The sequence below is a fragment of the Bubalus bubalis genome, chromosome 1 (genome assembly GCF_019923935.1).
Source record: "Bubalus bubalis isolate 160015118507 breed Murrah chromosome 1, NDDB_SH_1, whole genome shotgun sequence".
Lineage (NCBI taxonomy): Eukaryota > Metazoa > Chordata > Mammalia > Artiodactyla > Bovidae > Bubalus > Bubalus bubalis.
Genome location: NC_059157.1, coordinates 50,134,357 through 50,153,079, shown reverse-complemented (window position 1 = coordinate 50,153,079; position 18,723 = coordinate 50,134,357). Strand labels below are relative to the sequence as shown.

Below are 18,723 nucleotides of genomic sequence, written 5' to 3'. Positions count from 1 at the left end.
TGCCTGGAGAATTCCATGGACAGAGGACCCTGGTGGGCTACAGTCCATTAGGTCACAAAAGACTCAGACAAGACCAGCAACTACACAACAACAGCAAAGCATGTTGAATAGCTATCATCTTAAAGCCTTTATACTCGTCCTCTTCTCTGCCTGGATTTTTCCCCTCAATTCTGAGACCTACCAATTTACCCAATACAGACTTAGTTGTCACTTCCTCAGACACTTAACCTGATCTTCCTATCTGAAAGGACATTATGTGATTTTTTTTAATTAGACTTTTTTAAAATTTATTTTAATTAATTAATTAATTTTAATTGGAGGCTAATTACTTTACAATATTGTGGTGGCTTTTGCCAGACATAGACTTTACTTTTTAGAGTGGTTTTACATTTATGGCAAAACTGAGCAGACGGTGCAGAGATTTTTTTATACATTCTGCCCCGACACGTGCATAATTTCTTCCACTGGCGACATCCTCCACCAGGGGGGTACCTTTGTACTGTTTTCATATTCTTATCTGCCACCTTTATATCTTCTTTAATGCGGTGTCTGTAAAGGTCTTTGGCACACTTTTTACTCAGGTTGCTTGTTTTCTTATTTGTGTTAAAAGTTCTACATATATTTTGAATAACTGTCCTTTATCATAAACAACTTCTGCAAATATTTCCTCTCAGTTTTTGGTTTGTTGTCTCATTTACTTGGCATTGCCTCTCATACAGCAGAAGTTTTTAATATTTATGAAGTCCAACTCATCGATTTCTTCTTTTGTAGACAGTGCCTTTAGTTTTGTACTTAAAAAGCCAACACTGAATCCAACATTATGTAGATTTTCACCTATATTTTCTTCTAAAATTTTATACTTTTACATTTTACATTAAGGTTTGTATCCATTTTGAGTTAACTTTTATGAAGAATGTAAGGTTTGTTTCTAGATTCTTTTTTTTTTTTTCAGTGAATGTCCAGATGTTTCTGCATCATTTATTGAAATGACTATCTTTTCTAAGTGATCTTCATCATGGATCATGAAGAAAGCAAGGAAGTTTCAGAAAACATTTACTTCTTTTTTTAATATAAATTTATTTATTTTAATTTGAGGCTAATTACTTTATAATATTGTATTGGTTTTGCCATCCGTTGACATGATTCCACCACGGATGTACATGTGTTCCCCATCCTGAATGCCCCTCCCACCTCCCTCCCCATCCCATCCCTCTGGGTCATCCCAGTGCACCAGCCCCGAGCATCCTATATCATGCATTCATTGACTATGCTAAAGCCTTTAACTGTGTAGATCACAACAAGCTGAGGAAAATTCTTAAAGATATGGAAATACCAGATCACCTTACCTGTCTCCTGAGAAATTGTATATGGGTCAAGTAGCAACATTGAGAACCAGACATGGAATAACTGGTTGAAAATTGGGAAAGGAATAGACAAAGGCTGTATATTGTCACCCTGCTTATTTAAACTCTATGTAGATTACATCATGCAAAATACCTGACTGGATGAATCCCAAGCTGAAATCAAGATTGCTGGGAGAAATATCAACAACCTCAGATATGCAGATTATGCCACTCCCGTGGAAGAAAGTGAAGAGGAAATAAAGAGCCTCTTGATGAGAGTGAAAGAGGAGAGTGAAAAGGCTGACATGAAACTCAACATTAAAAAACTAAAATCCAATGGCATCCTATCCCATCACTTCATGGCAAATAGAAGGGGAAAAGTAGAAGCAGTGATAGATTTTATTTGCTTGGGCTCCAAAATCGCTGCAGACAGAGACTGCAACCATGAAATTGAAAGATGTTTGCTCCTTGGAAGAAAGCTAAGACAAACCTAGACAGTGTATTAAAAAGCAGAGACATTACTTTGCCAACAAATATCCATGTAGTCAAAGCTATGGTTTTCCCTGTAGTACATATAGATGTGAGAGTTGAACCATAAAGAAAGGAATGCTGTGCTTAGTTCCTCAATCATGTCCAACTCTTTGCGACCCCATGGACTGTAGCCTGCCAGGTTCCTCTATCCAGGATTCTTCAGATAAGAATACTGGAGTGAGTTGCCCTGCCCTCCTCCAGGGAATCTTTCCAACCCAGGGATCAAACACTTGAGAGTCCCTAGGACAGCAAGGAGATCAAACCAGTCAATCCTAAAGGATAACCCTGAATATTCATTGGAAGGACTGACACCTTGACAATAATGAGTCTTCTTATCTGTGAACATGGAATAATATCTCTTGACTTTAGTTCTTCCTTGATTTCTTTCATCAGAGTTTGGTGGGTTCCTCATATAGATCTTATACAATTTCTTTTACATTTGTATTCAAATATTCTATTTTGGTGGCTGCTATTGTAAGTGGTATTATGTTTTTAATTTCAAATTGTATGTGTTCATTTTTGATATGTAAAAAATTAACTGGCTTCTTTGTATTAGCTTTATATGCTACAACCTTGCTTTAATTTCTTTTTAACAGGAAATTGTTGGTCTTTTTCAAGTTTCCTATATAGGCAATCATGTTGTCCATGGAAAAGGCAGTTTCATATCTTCCTTCCCTACCAATATGTATTTTATTTTATTGCCTTATTGGATCATCATAGTTCCAGTATGATGTTGAAAAAAAGTAGTGAGAGAGGCCATTCTTCCCTTGCTCCTGATCTTAGTGAGAATGCTTCTATGCTTTCCCATTAAGTAAGATGTTAGCTGTAGTTTTTTGTGGATTTTTTTTTTAATCAAGTTGATATTCTTTATTCTGGGTTACTGAAATTTTTATCATGAATGGGTGATGGATTTTGTCAGATGATTTTTCTTCATCTATTGAAAAAGTTCATGTGATTTAGGCTGTTGATGTGATGGATTGCATTAATTGATTTTTTAATGTTGAACCAAGATATGCATTACTGGACAAATCACTTTTGGTCATGGTGTATAGTTACTTTTATACATTGTAGAATTCAATTTTTTAATATTCTGATGAAAAGTTTTGCACTCATGTTTGTTTAAGATACTGGTCTGTAGCTTTCCTTCTTTGTAATATCTTTGATTTTGGCATTAGGGTAACGTTGGCCTCACAGAATGAATTAGACAGTCTTTCTTCTGCTTTTATCTTCAGGAAGTGGTTGTAGAAAATTAGTATAAATGTTTTATGGAATTTACCAGCGAACTCATCTGGGTCTGGTGCTTTTTGATTTGGAAAGTTATTAATTATTGATTCAAATTCTTTAATAAATATAGTTCTATGAATATCACCTATTTCTTCTTGCATGGGTTTTGGTAGATCATATGGCTTTTTACACAAGTCAAGCTTATTAATAATTGTTAAAACTGTTTGTAGTTCTGTCTGTTTATTCATTTTTATTTAGTTATTTAGATATCTAATTTTTTAAAAAAAATTTTGTCTGTCTCCCCTATTAGAGCCCACCACAGAAATCAAAAAAGATCTAGTTATATGCAGATATACGCTATATTTGGGCTTCCCAGGTGACACTAGTGGTCAAGAACCCACCTGCCAGTGCCGGAGACATCAGGGACAGCAGGTTAGTTCTCTGGGTCAGAAAGATCTCCTGGAGGAGGGCTTGGCAACCCACTCTAGTATTCTTGCCTGGAAAATCCTATGAACAGAGGACCCTGGCAGGCTACAGTCCATAAGGTTGCAAAGAGTTGGACGTGACTGAGTGAATTAGCACAGCACAGCACATGCTATGTTTTATGGATTGAAAAAGTCAATATTATTATGATGTCTATTCTCCCAAAATTGATCTCTAGATGCAATTTAACAGCAACTAAAACCTCAGCAGGATATATCTGTAGATACTGACAAGCTGATTTAAACATGTAGGTGGAAAATGAATTAGAATAGCCAAAATGATTTTGAAAAAGAAAGAAGTTGGAAGTCTACACTACCTAATATTCAGATTTACTACAACTGTGCAGTAAACAAACCCATGTGATATAGTGAAAGAATAAACACTAAATAAATAGTGGATGAAGAAATGAATAATCCAAAGGCTAAGCTTCGGCTTCTCTGATGCCTCAGTGGTAAAGATCCCACCTGCTAACGCAGGAGATGCGGGTTCAATTTCCTGTGTCAGGAAGATCCTCTGGAAAAGGAAATAGCAACTCATGCCAGTATTCTTGCCTATGAAATGCCATGGAATCTGGAGGGCTACAGTCCATGGGATCACAAAGAGTCAGACAAGGCTTAACAACTGAGCATGCACAGTTGGACTGAAGGCAACAAGTCAGACAAGGCTAAGCTAACACAGCGGTCTCCTAATGTTTTAGCAAGGCCACACATATTAATATCATTAATGATTCTGGCCCAAAAGTCACAATTACTTGCAGGAATAAGTGAAATTTGTTTCTTCCAACTATGGAGTATTTATGCTCATGGACAACACAAAACTATAGAATAGATAACCAAGAATTTACATTGTGGACATAATCAGAATCAAATCTTCTGTCTTCAGGTAACATAATGGAGGCATTCATAAAATTCCTCAATAAATTTTTAAAAGTAAACATAAGGGGTGTTCAACACTTACTTGAATATAGAGATAATAAAATAAAGAGCATCCTTTAGCTGCAGTGGGTTGGGGGGAGCATTAATCTTTAAATATGTCAGAGGCATAGAATATTCCAGGATGTTATTCTGTCTGCAAGAGGAATAGCATCTTCTGTAGAAAAAACGGTCGGTAGATACAGCAACCACAGACAGAACCACAGTCATACCTCAACCAAAACCATAGCTATAACCACAGCCAGAGCCACAGTCAAAGCCACAGAAATATCTACAGCCAGAACCCCCATCGAGTTCCCGTAATAGTTGTAACACGTGATGGCAGAGGGTGAGGTTTTAGTTGAGGTGCAGAAGAATGTCGCTAACATTTAAATGTCACCTCCTATCCTAGATCCTTTATCTACTGACTTACAGGAAGGACCAGAGCACACCATGAATTTTATGATTCAAGCAACAAATATTTATTTAATACCTAGTGTTTGCAAGTCATTCCTGTCCATTGATAATGAGAGGACTGTCTTTACAAAGCTATGGCACCTGTCTTAAATAAATCCATTATTATAGAGTCTCCAGTTTTATTGGGGAACCATGTTTCCTTTTTTGTCATCTAGGCATTGACTTGAGTCAATTACAAATCTATATTATCTGAACACGTGATTCCGAAGATGTGTTTTATGTAACAAGGCTCTGTGGAAGGTAGGGAAGTTTATGTTTGGGAATGCAGCTATTAAGATGAGCTTGACTAATTACATTGACTAGCTTACTAATTACTTGTAAGAAATTTCTTTGGAAAAAAAAAAATTTCTTTGGCACACAATGCTGCTCTTTAGAGAAACTCCCCAAGCTTCTAGCTTATAGAGTTCCTGTGAGCCCACATACTTGTGAGTATAGTATTCTGATAATTCATTTTTATCCCAAGAGCCATTTCTCAGTAAATTTTTATCAACTCTATATGTGGTCGTTTAATTCAAACCAGAACAACAAATGCAAAAACAATCCTTTACAATAACACTGTTGGATGTTTTGTAATAAATCACAAATTTCATTCAGACATTTTAATCTATTTGATCATAATAAAAGTGTGAAAGTGATAGGGAACTTTTAATAAGAAAACCAGGTACAAAGAGGTTTGCAAATTTACTCAAAGTCCACAGGTAATTCATTACCAAGATTGAGTATTTGTTCTTCTTTGTTATGATATACTCATCATTTCTAATCACTGGAGGCTTGAGTATTTGCTGTAACAAGGAGCTTATTGCTTTTTTATGGTGATCTATCTCATTTCATTGTGAAATTACTCTTATAAAATATCCACATGCTTCAGAATCTTTCATTATTCCCAATGTCACTTCAAGTCCTAATTAAAATGTATTTCAATGTTTTGTTTACATGTCCCTCCTATCAACTATGGTTGATAATACCTCTCTCCCTTTCACTTCTACTCCAAAGGGATCTATTCTTGGTATTGCCTAGTCTCTGCTGATGTGCAGATATGACATCCAGGTAATCAAGTCAACCACACCATTTACCAGATAGTTTAAAGAACAATAGGGAAGCCTGTTGTAAATTACTCCAGAGATAGTATCTTAGAAAAATACTCATCCATATCTTTGCATATAACTAGATCTTTTTTGATTTCTGTGGTGGGCTCTAGTAGGGGAGACAGACAAAAATTTTTTTAATCAGATATCTAAATAACTTAAAAAATGAATAAATAAACAGAATTGCAAACAGTTTTAACAATTTTTTAAATCTAAAATTCAAATTTATCCATGATGTGTTTTATCTTCCAACCCTAAACATAATTGCAGGAGTGATACCCCATCATCTTTGCCAAGGTTAGAGGCAAGTTACAGATCTTTCTTCCTGCATGGAAGAGGAGGGGATCATACAAGAGTGTGTCACTGGGGGTCATCTTAGAATTCTCAGCACCCACCTTACTACTTAAGCCCACTAGTGAAAACATTTCCTCCAGGATAGTTGATAGCTATTGCAATAAGGTTCTGACTTATGGACATATTCCAATATAAATCTTTTATCTTTCCCTTGTCAAGAATGATATTTCTTTTCAACTATAGTTAACCAACTTCTATTCATTTTTAAAAGAGGTCTGTTTTCTTTTTAGAACTTCTGTCCATTTTTAAAAGAGTTCTGTTTCCTTTTCAGAAAGATTCCTGAATTTTCTCTCTACTTCCTCTTGGTCCTGACCTCACCTCTGATTTCTTCCTCTGATTTCCCACTCTAGTGTATAAATATAACAGTATTCTGATCTTTGTAACTTGTACGGGTTTTTTGGTCTTTTCTATACTTTAGAAGGTAGGGGTGAAATATTTTAGCTCTCTGTTCTTAGCATATAGTGAAATGTCCTTTATGAGGAGCTCAGTAAGTGTTTGAATGAGACTGCTCATTTATCTAACTCTTAAGAAGTAGTTCTATTTCTTTAAGAATGACAATCTGTCCATCCGTCTTCTGGTCTTACTCTTCTCAAGCCTGCAATCTCATTCAAGTTTCAAGGGATTTTAGAAATACTGAAGTTATTTAACCGTGGGTGGTTGAATCTTGACTTCAGTTCTTGTAGTCGTCTTATATCCTACATGAACATTGAATTTCTAAAGGCAAAATATAAACATACTTTAACTGGTCTCTCCTCTCAGACATATAACCACAAAAGTTGCCTATTCCTTATTTACCTGGTGTCAGCATTTTCATTTCCACAATTAGGGTTCATAGTCCAAATCCACTAATTTATTACTAACACAATGACAAACATTATTTCACTTTACTTGGTATCATGGTGTATGTTAGAGTATATGACTATGGAATATGTATATATGACATATATACAAAACATCTAACAGAAGTGTGCCTAATTATTTGACAGAAAATTGAAATTATTGATTGAAGTTCTGCGATTTTCAAGATATTGACAATAAGAATAATATCTAAGATTGAGTCATATAAAATTGCCAATTTTGTAGGTTACAGTGAAAGAGCCAGCTTATATTAAAGAAACTAAGGTCATGGCAGCCAGCCCCATTACCCCATGGAAAATAGAGGGTGGAAAAGTGGCAGTCATGACAGTTTTCGTCTTCATGGCCTCTAAAATCACTGCGGATGATGACTGCAACCATGAAATCAGAAAACATTTGCTTCTTGGCAGGAAAGCTATGACAGACCCAGACAGTGTGTTGAAAAGCAGAAACATTACTCTGCCGACAAAGATCTTTATAGTCAAGGGTATGGTTTTTCCAGCAGTCATGTATGATTATGAAAGCTGACCATAAAGAAGGTGGAGCATCAAAGAATTGATGCTTTTGAACTGTGGTGTGGTAAAAGACTCCTGAGACAGCAAGACTCTTTGGATAGCAAGGAATTCAAACCAGTCAACCTTAAGGGAAATCAACCCTTAATACTCATTGGAAGGACTGATGCTGAAGCTGAAATTCTAGTATTTTGTCAGCTGAAGCTCCAGTATTTTTGGGAGCTGACTCATTGGAAAAGATCCTGATGCTGGAAAAGATAGACAGCAGAAGGAGAAGAAGGCATCAGAGGATGGAATGGCTGGATGGCATCACCAATGCAAGGGACAACTTTGGGAGATGGTGAGGGACCGAGAGGCCTGGCATGCTGCTTTCCATGGGGTCACAAAGAGTTGGGCACGACTGGGCAAATGAACAACAAAGGTGATTAAATATTAGCAATTTCATATTAAGCAATGTAATAATAAATATAATAACAAAAATGTACTGAGTTCTTACAGTGGTATAGCTTTGCATATTTTATTTAATCTAGTACTCTCAACAATCCTGATATAGAACTATTTGCCATTCTACCTTTGAATATACTGAGGCTCAGAGAAGCTAGGGAATGTGCCTGCGATCAATTACATAGTTAGTAACTGATAGAGCTATGATTGAGCATAAATTGTGTAACTCTGGAACATGGACTGAATTGCTGTCTATACAACCTTCTTATTTTAAGTATGATCACTTGTATGTCCTTGAAGAAATGATGTATTATTGCAAGAAAGTACAGTTAAAGACAATGTTTCCTGTGCCAAAGAACATAGATATCAACTCAAAATAAGCTTAAGATTTCTGAACACAGAACAATGTTGTAGGTTACAAAATTGCTAAAAGCCTATACCATCTTCTAGTACTTTAACAATTAAATTTCATGTTTAGAATTTTAATAAATACGGAGTTTCTATTGTGTATGGTGTGAAGCAGGCATTTATCTGTCCTGAAGAAGTTATCTCCTGAAGAAGATGAGAACTTTTCTTCACTGGGAACACCCCTGAAGTCCTTTGCACTGACTACTGGGGTCTTACTGGTTCAGAATGATCCACTGCCTACACCTTGACAACGTGGCCAGATTGTCTCACCTTTACTGGTGGCGTCTCTTCTGATCTACAGTCCTCTCTGGGTCAGCTTGCTGAGACCTCCTAAAATGACATGGTAGAGTAAAATATAGTCTATGAAATGTGTATAGAATTTTTAATTCTCCTGGAGTCACATTTAAAAAAGATTTAAAGAAACAGGTAAGTTAATTTTATAGCATATTTTATTTAAACTAATACATGCAAATATTATTTAATACCTAAGCGATATTTTAATGTAACTTTCATAATATTTTTACACTACATCCTTGAAACGTGGCTTGTACTTTACACTTAATAGCCCCTTTCATTTTGCACTTAGCAACATTCTCAAGTGCTCAATACAGATATATCTCTAGTGGCTATGATACTGGGCTGAGCAGCGTGAGAAAACTTCAAGACGCCTCTATAGCTGTTGATTATAACTTTTCCAGTAGTGACTACTTCTCTAGAAATAAGTTGGCAATTTATTCATTTCTTTTTCTAAATTTCTCTGCCTTGAATTCTATTTTCCTTCTTACATAACTGACCAATTTCAACTCATCTTTTATAGCTCTGCTCATATACCCTCTCCTTTGGAAGCAGTTTATGACTCTTAGCTAACTTTCTCTTTTGACATTCTGGCTGATTTAGGCTTCCCCCTTGAGTTCTTATTCAGTTTCCCCATAACACCTGCAAATATACCTGCTTTAATGTAAACCTATGATTTACTATTTTGTATCCAATGAACATTTTGAATTCTTAGAAGGAACAATGTGTTTTGCATCTCTGTACCCAATACCAAATGGTAGTACATATCTGCAACATGAACCTTAAGCTTTTCTAACTGACTGAAAGAACAAATAATGGGTTTTACAATTTAGAACCTCTACAGTATGCAGTAGCTCACCAAAGAAAAGGATTTTGTGTTTCCTTTTAAAGGGGTATTAAAGTTTAAATCATTTCCTGACTACAGAAGGAACTCACTCATGGCAATGGTCTTTCCTTTCTGCTATAACATGATTAGATATGTATGTGTATGTGAGTTTGTGCTCAGTTGTGTCTGGCTCTTTGCAACCCCAAAGACTGTAGCCCACCAGTCCATGGAATTTTTCCAGGCAAGAATACTTGAGATGATTGCCATTTCCTACTCCAGGGGTTTCTTCCCAAGCCAGGAATTGAACCTACATCTCTTGTGTCTTTTGCATTGACAGGTGGATTCCTTACTACTAGTACCACCTGGGAAACCCGATATGATAATGTATGTGAAGCCAAATCTTCATTTTCCCAACATTCCTTAAACTCATACTACCCACACATACACAAATTTTCTCTAATTTTATTATCCCTGTCTCTTCTAACATTATTGTTATTTTCTCATTTCACTCAAGCTAATAGCATCAAATTCTCTAAGAGTGACAGTCCTAATATTTCAGATGCCAAAGCTATATTAAGTGTTAGTTTGTGAAAACCTTTCTCTGGATATATAAATTATTTCATACATGCCTAATAAAAGATAGACCCTTTTCTGGATACATAAATTATTTTATACACACTTACTAAATTACATTCTTCTTTATTTCAGACATATCTTTGATGATAAGGAATATAAGGAAACAAGTTAGATTTTTCAAAGAGCTTTAAGTGTTGAAATCCTCTTCATCTGCTTGTAAGACTAACCTTGGTGTAACCCAGAGCATAGTCCTATCCTCAGATCAGACTTAACAAATGTTGCAGCTGTGAAAACTGTACTGCACTTGAAAGAACCAGCTTTTTCATCACTTGGACAAATTATATCCTGAGTATAACCTAACTCTGGAGCTGAATTTGACAACAGGTCCAGTTTCCCTGTTGTGGGCCATTTTGTGGGGTCTCCTAGGTTCAAGGACCTCAACACCAGATTTTGTGTAATGATGCATGACATGCAGATGAGACAGCAACATCTTCATCTCTGCCAGTTGAAACTTGATTGCTACTGAATCTGCAGATTTATTGACTATGCCAAAGCCTTTGACTGTGTGGATCACAAAAATCTGTGGAAAATTCTTAAAGAAATGGGAATACCATACCACCTTAATGCCCCCTGAGAAATCTGTATGCAGGTTGAGAAGCAACAATTAGGAGCAGACTCATTGAAACTATGAGCCATGCCATGTAGGACCATCCAGGATGGATTGGTCATAGTGGAGAGTTCAGAAAAAACATGGTCCACTGGAGAAGAGAATGGCAAACCACTTCAGTATTCTTGCCTTGAGAACCCCATGAACAGTATAGAAAGGCAAAAAGACATGACATTGAAAGAAGATCTCCCCAGGTCAGTAGGTGCCCAACATGCTACTGGAGAAGAGTGGAGAAATAACTCCAGGAAGAATGAAGAGACAGAGCCAAAAAGAAAAGAACACCCAGCTGTGGATGTGATTGGTGATGGAAGTAAAGATGGACGCTGTGAGGAACAATATTGTATAGGAACCTGGAATGTTACATTCATGAATCAAGGTAAATTGGAAGTGATTGAAATCAGTCCTGAGTGTTCATTGGAAGGACTGATGCTGAAGCTAGACTCCAATACTTTGGCCACCTGATGCAAAGAACTGACTCATTGGAAAAGACCCTGATTAGCTGGGAAAGATTGAAGGCAGGAGGAGAAGAGGGATACAGACAATGAGATGGTTGAACAGCATCACCGACTCAATGGACATGAGTTTGAGCAAGCTCCAGGAGTTGGTGATGGACAGGAAAGCCTGGCGTGCTGCAGTCCATGGGGTCACAAAGAGTCAGACACAACTGAGTGACTGAACTGACTGAAACAGGAGATGGAAAGAGTGAACATCAACATTTTAGGAATCAGTGAACAAAAATGGACTGGAATGGGCTAATTTAATTTAGATGACCATTATACCTACTACTAGGGCCAAGAATCCCTTAGAAGAAATGGAGTAGCCCTCTTAAGTCAACAGAAGAGTCTAAAATGCAGTACTTGGGTAAACTCTCAAAAATGACAGAATGATCTCTGTTCATTTCCAAGGTCAACCATTCAGTATCACTGTAATCCAAGTCTATATCCCAACCACTAATGCGGAAGAAGCTGAAATTGAATGGTTCTATCATGGCATTTGTTCCCATCACTTCATGGGAAATAGATGGGGAAACAGTGGAAACAATGTCAGACTTTATTTTTGGGGGGCTCCAATAGTCGATTTACAATGTTGTGCTAGTTTCTGCTATACAGCAAAGTGAATCAGTTATATATATAATACCTATATCCACTCCTTTTTTAGATTCTATTCTTATATAGGCCATTACAGAATATTGGGTAGAGTTCCCTGTGCTATACAGTAGATTTTTATTAGTTATCTATTTTATATATAGTAATGTAAATATGTCATTTTCAACCTCCCAGTTTATCCCCCCTTCCCCTCCCCACCCCTTGGTAACCATGCTTGTTTTCTACTTCTGTGACTCTATTTCTGTTTTATAAATATATTCATTTGTACTATTATTTTTAGATTTCTTAGAAATCTAAAGAAAGCAGTATTATATATTTGTCTTTCACTGGCTGACTTACTTCACTCTGTATAAGAATTTCTAGGTCCACCTTGTCACTGCAAAAAAAAAAAAAATTATTTAAAATTAAAATTTATGTTTGGATCCTAAAAAGTGCATACTTAAATAACATGTATTAAATTATAATCACAAAAATAAATATATATAGCCAAGAGGGGAAAAATAAAAAGGGAAGTGAGATAAAGGGAATAGCACTTATTGAGTAAAATTCCTGACCAGAACACTAAATAGGTATGAAACATAAGGAAAATAATTATGTAAAAATAGGTAGACCTCATTTTAGAAAGAATAAATTTGCGTTTAGACAATTTAATCATATGATCAAATGTCTTTACAGTATATGTGGCTCTCCAATGTTTGAATATGTGTTTGATTTGATTCATCCATTTTTATGGAAGAATATTGAGTCCAAATTATCAGGGACTGTACTCAGAGTTGGTTATTCAAGGATGCACAGAATAGGAGTTGTCTTTACTGTTTTAAACCAGTATCCAGAGATCTGAGTGGAAAGGTATTAGAAACAATGCAATAAAGATAAAAGAGTTTTTCAATAACCCAGGGATACTGTGACCAGAGAGTGTGTTGGCTTGGCACTGTAAAGTAACATTGTCTGTACCAGAGAATTTGTCAAGTAGAATTTACAGTTTTCAATTTCAAGGCAGACAGAAAAGTTAAGAAACTGAAGGATAAGAAAAATGGAATGGGATTATATGTTCTTTATGTTTATGGTTAGGGATGAAACAGCAGAGTGTTCAGATTAGACCAGTGACCAATATCAGAAAAATCGGTAGAATGATTTCTCAACAGAAGGAAAAATGTCTGATAATGAAACTTCTCAAAAATTGAAGTTGGTAGCCTTGTGAAAATCCCTGTTAAAGGCATTCAGTAAAGTACTCGATCACCACTTATTCCTTTGTTGTCAAATTCAAGTATATCCAGTGGAAACAATGATCTTGACTTTATATTTCCTTCCAATTCAGATTTCATGGTTGTTGCAGTGAAAAATAATCTAAATTTTGGAGCCTGCCAGATTCTGAAAAGTTGATTTAAATAACACATAGAAACCAAGATAAGCAAGAAAAAGAAAAAAATGCCCCCTTACCCCAACAAACAAAGCAACATGACTGAATGTTTGGTCATGAAAGGTTGAATGTTTGGTATGAAGTTACATTTCAATTAGTGAGGCAAGATATAGTTTTAATAAACTTTGACAAGTGCTTAGACATGTGTCTGCACATAAGAGCCAGGAGGTGCTGGCGGTGGTGGCTTAGTTGCTAGGTCATGTCAGACTCTTTGCAACCCCATGGACTGTATAGCCCGCCAGGCCCCTCTGTCCTTGGGATTTCCCAGGCAAGAACACTGGAGGGGGTTGCCATTTCCTCCTCCAGGGGATCTTCCAGACCCAGGGATCGAACCTACATCTCTTGCATTGCAGGCAGATTCTTTCCTGAGCCACTAGGGAAGCCCCAGGACCAAGAGGAGGATGATCCAGTTCAGACAATAACACAGAGGAAAGGCATCTCACAGGAGCTGATTACAAATCTGAATTTTGATGTACAAATAGATTTTTTTTAAGCCGAGAAATTTGGTGGCAAGAAAAATATTAACAGCAGAAGAAATGATAGTCATTTCCCTCTTTTACATGTCAAAAAGGTAAGTGTGTTAGAGAGGATTATTTAGAAGAAAGGAGACATATTTCAAAGTCACAATGAACATTTTTGTAGAAGGTTGAGAACTTCTGATTAATGTACATATGAATAAGGATAAAATTGAGTTTTGTGGTACTTGATGTCATGAATGTACTAGGAGCTGAAGACAGGCTTTTGCTGTAAGTATCAGAGTGACCCTACTTACCTTTAGCCTTTGAACTAAATGTGTGAGGAACAGTAGTGATAGAAGAAGGCAAGAATGATTGAATGAGGGGAATGGACTAACATCTCATAACACAAAGCTCTGATAAGGTTTAATGTGAAAAAAAAAAAAAATGAGTTTCTGGTCTAACTGAGGACTTCTGATTCTTCAGCCAGTAAAGTTAGTTAAACTGTTAAAGTCTCCTCAATGGTGAGACTCAGGTAGCTACAAAAAAGAGAGAAAAAGAGGGCTGCCCCACGTGAACAGGACCTTCCATTGCCTGGTGCATGGAAGAAGAAAATACAAGAAGGAACACATGCAGCACACTGTCTCCACGCCTGTAAGTCTTCACTCTTCCCGGTAATGGACTTCGTTTTGAACTATCAGATACTGATCAGATTCTTAGGATTTGAGGAGAGTCGGACAAGGCAGGGGTAAGGAACGCAGAAAGGGTAGGAAAAAATGGACAGGAAGTTGCAATGATTCAGGAAAGAAGACAGGAATATTCCTTTTCCTGTGGTCAGAAGCAGGTATTTTGGAAAAATGAGAGAGAAAAGGAGGCAAAATCGTCTGACATTCCCCAACAAGCTTGTTCTGTAAGGTATCTGTTAAATGAGAGGAGATTTGAAAATGATCAGCTTTGGGTCACACGATTCTACTAAGATGGTTTGTCAGCAGAACAAATTAAAGTGAAGCTCTTAAAATGAAACAGGAGTCTCCCAAATAATGAGCTATTTTAAGCAAACTTTAGTGATTGTCAGTGGTGACGTGACTGGCTCATAATGTTGCTTCCATATTTGTTGTCTATGTCAGGGAATGAATGGTATGCTCTGCCAATTACTGACAGTATATAAAGGTCCATGGGAAGGAGACACCCACACTTCAGAAACAGCCTCTTGCAGTCCACCTGAACCCTCTTGCCTTGACAACATGTGTTGTAACTACTACGGCAACTCCTGTGGCTATGGCTGTGGAAAGAGCTACAGCTGTGGGTTCAGCCCCTATTATGGCTGTGGATATGGAAGTAGATACGGCTGTGGATACGGCTCAGGATACGGCTGTGGATATGGGACAGGATATGGCTGTGGATTTAGCCCCTATTATGGCTGTGGTTATGGAACCAGATATGGCTGTGGATATGGCTCTGGCTATGGCAGCTACTGGCCAGTTTGCTACAGGAGATGTTATTCTTGCTGCTAGAACATCACCATCTTAACCTAGTCTGCTTCTGAAATGAGGAATCTAAAGATAATACTGCTTCGAGGATCTGTAACCCATGATTTGTACTTGCAAGAAATTGTATGCGTGACAGAGGCTTTGACCTCCAACTCCCCATATTTAGATTGACGTCCTTGAAGTCTGAAGTTCAATGGTGGTATCATCTGACTCTTCCAAATGTTAGCCTTTACTCCCTAATCTCTGAGTCTCTGTTATGACTGTGTTAATGACCCTAACATTCTAAAGCTTGGATAACCCTTTTTCTCAATAAAAATGGCTCATTGCTTCTAACAAATCTCTGTGAATTAGTCTTTCTTCAGGTGCTATGGCCTCTTTCGAAGACTGGGCTAACAGGGTGCTTGAACCTTGAGTTCTTTGATATAATACAAGCATTTCTTCTTGTATTTTCACCAAAAATAATACCTTCTCCAAGTATTTCTTGTATCTCACATGCTCAGGCACTCACATACACAAGCACAAATCTCACAGTATTTCAGAACCATGCTGAACCATGCAAATCTCACTGTGTCAAGAATGGAGCAAGAGGAGACAGTGGAGGAGGAATGACACACATTCAGGTGATCATGACAAAGTCCAGGTGCAGGAGAGACAATCTGATTTCCTGCAGGAGTAATGGAATAGAAGAGATGCTTCCCAGAAGCAGTGAGAAATTGGAAGCAGAGTTGGGTGTTAGACACTTGAAAATAAAGCACTAAGGAATGTATATTATTTGAGACAAAGATGGAGAAGCTCTATACAGTCAGCAAAAACAAGAGCAAGAGCTGACTGTGGCTCAGATCATGAACTCCTTATTGCCAAATTCAAACTTCAATGAAGAAAGTGGGGAAAACCACTAGACCATTCAGGTATGACCTAAATCAAATCCCTTACAAATATACAGTGAAAGTGAGAAATAGATTTAAAGGACTAGATCTGATGGACAGAGTGCCTGATGAACTATGAACGGACTTAGTGACATTGTACATGAGAAAGGAATCAAGACCATCCCCAAGAAATAGAAATGGAAAAAAAGTAAAATGGCTGTCTGAAGAGGCCTTACGAATAGCTGTGAAATGAAGAGAAGCCAAAAGCAAAGGAGAAAAGGAAAGATATACCCATTTGAATGCAGAGTTCCAAAGAATAGCAAGAAGAGATAAGAAAGCCTTCCTCAGTGATCAACGCAAAAAAATAGAGGAAAAAATAGAACAGGAAAGACTAGAGATCTATTCAAGAAAATTACATGTACCAAGGGAATATTTCATGCAACGTGGGCTCAATAAAAGACAGAAATGGTATGGACCTAACAGAAGCAGAAGATATTAAGAAGAGGTGGCAAGAATACACAGAAGAACTGACAAAAAAGATCTTCATGACCCAGATAATCAGGATGGTGTGATCACTCACCTAGAGCCAGACATCCTGGAATGTGAAGTCAAGTGGGCCTTAGAAAGCATCACTACGAACAAAGCTAGTGGAGGTAATGGAATTCCAGTTGAGCTCTTTCAAATCCTAAAAGATGATGCTGTTTAAGTGTTTCCCTCAATATGCCAGCAAATTTGGAAAACTCAGCAGTGGCCACAGACTGGAAAAGGTCAGTTTTCATTGCAATCTTAAAGAAAGGCAATGCCAAAGAATGTTCAAACTACCGCACAACTGTATTCATCTCACATGCTCGTAAAGTAATACGCAAAATTCTCCAAGCCAGGTTTCAGCAATATGCAAACCATGAACTTCCAGATGTTCAAGCTGGATTTCAAAAAGGCAGAGGAACCAGAGATCAAGTTGCCAACACCCCCTGATTCATCGAAAAAGCAAGAAATTTCCAGAAAAACATCTACTGCTTTATTGACTATGCCAAAGCCTTTGACTGTTGGGTCACAATAAACTGTGGAAAATTCTGAAAGAGATGGGAATACCAGACCACCTGACCTGCCTCTTGAGAAACGTATATGCAGGTCAGGAAGCAACAGTTAGAACTGGACATGGAACAACAGACTGGTTCCAAATAGGAAAAGGAGTATGTCAAGGATGTATATTGTCACCCTGCTTATTTAACTTATATGTAGAGTACATCTTGAGAAACACTAGGCTGGAAGAAGCACAAGCTGGAATCAAGATTGCTGGGGGAAATATCAGTAACCTCAGATACACAGATGACACCACCCTTATGGCAGAAAGTGAAGAAGAACTAAAGAGCCTCTAGATGAAAGTGAAAGAGGAAAGTGAAAAAGTTGGCTTAAGGCTCAACATTCATAAAACTAAGACCATGGCATCTGGTCGCATCACTTCATGGCAAACAGAAGGAAAAACAGTAGAAATAGTGGCAGACTTTTTTGGGGGGCTCCAAAATCACTACAGATGGTGATTGCAGCCATGAAATTATAAGACGCTTACTTCTTGGAAGAAAGTTATGACCAACCTAGGCAGCATATTAAAAAGGAGACACATTACTTTGCCAACAAAAGTCTGTCTAGTCAAGGCTATGGTTTTTCCAGTGGTCATGTATGGATGTGAGAGTTGGACTGTGAAGAAAGCTGAGTGCAGAAGAATTGATGCTTTTGAACGGTGGTGTTGGAGAAGACTCTTGAGAGTCCCATGGATGGCAAGGATATCCAACCAGTTCATTCTAAAGGAGATCAGTCCTGGGTATTCATTGGAAGGACTGATTTTGAAGCTGAAACTCCAATATTTTGGCCACCTAATGTGAAGTGCTGACTCATTTGAAAAGACCCTTATGCTGGGAAAATTGAGGGCAGGAGGAGAATAGGATGGCAGAGGATGAGATGGTTGGATGGCATCACCAACTCAGTGGACATGAGTTGGGGTAAGCTCCAGGAATTGGTGATGGACAGGGAGTCCTGGCATGGAAGAGGCCTGGTTCATGGGGTTGTAAAGAGTTGGAAACAACTGAATGACTGAACTGAACTGAACTGAACCAGTTCATCTCTATTGCATGTTGTAAAATGTCTTTTTACACATTATCTCAATTCATTTTCACATCCTGTTAAAATAAATAGAGTGGGTCTTGACAAACAAGTATTGGGAGAAATATGCTGAGGCTCAGAGTGATTAAGTCACTATCTTGAAATCACACAGCAACTGAGTGTCAGAGCCAAGTTTTCATAGTCTTCTGCTAGTGAGCTCACTGCCATATGCTCCTCCTGGCCAGGCCCTCTCCTGCTTATGGAAGCAGTGTGCGCTATGCTCTAAATAATCTGAA

The 18,723-nt window shown here is 37.6% G+C and overlaps 1 protein-coding gene across 1 annotated transcript; it reads left to right on the top strand.

Annotated features, from left to right (window-relative positions):
• Positions 1–14,854: 14,854 nt before the first annotated feature.
• Positions 14,855–15,779, top strand: LOC112586454 (keratin-associated protein 6-2-like). Its single transcript, XM_025290935.3, has one exon. The coding sequence runs from the start codon at positions 15,102–15,104 to the stop codon at positions 15,483–15,485; it is 384 nt and encodes a 127-aa protein (XP_025146720.3). The 5' UTR covers positions 14,855–15,101; the 3' UTR covers positions 15,486–15,779.
• The last annotated feature ends 2,944 nt before the right edge of the window (positions 15,780–18,723 follow it).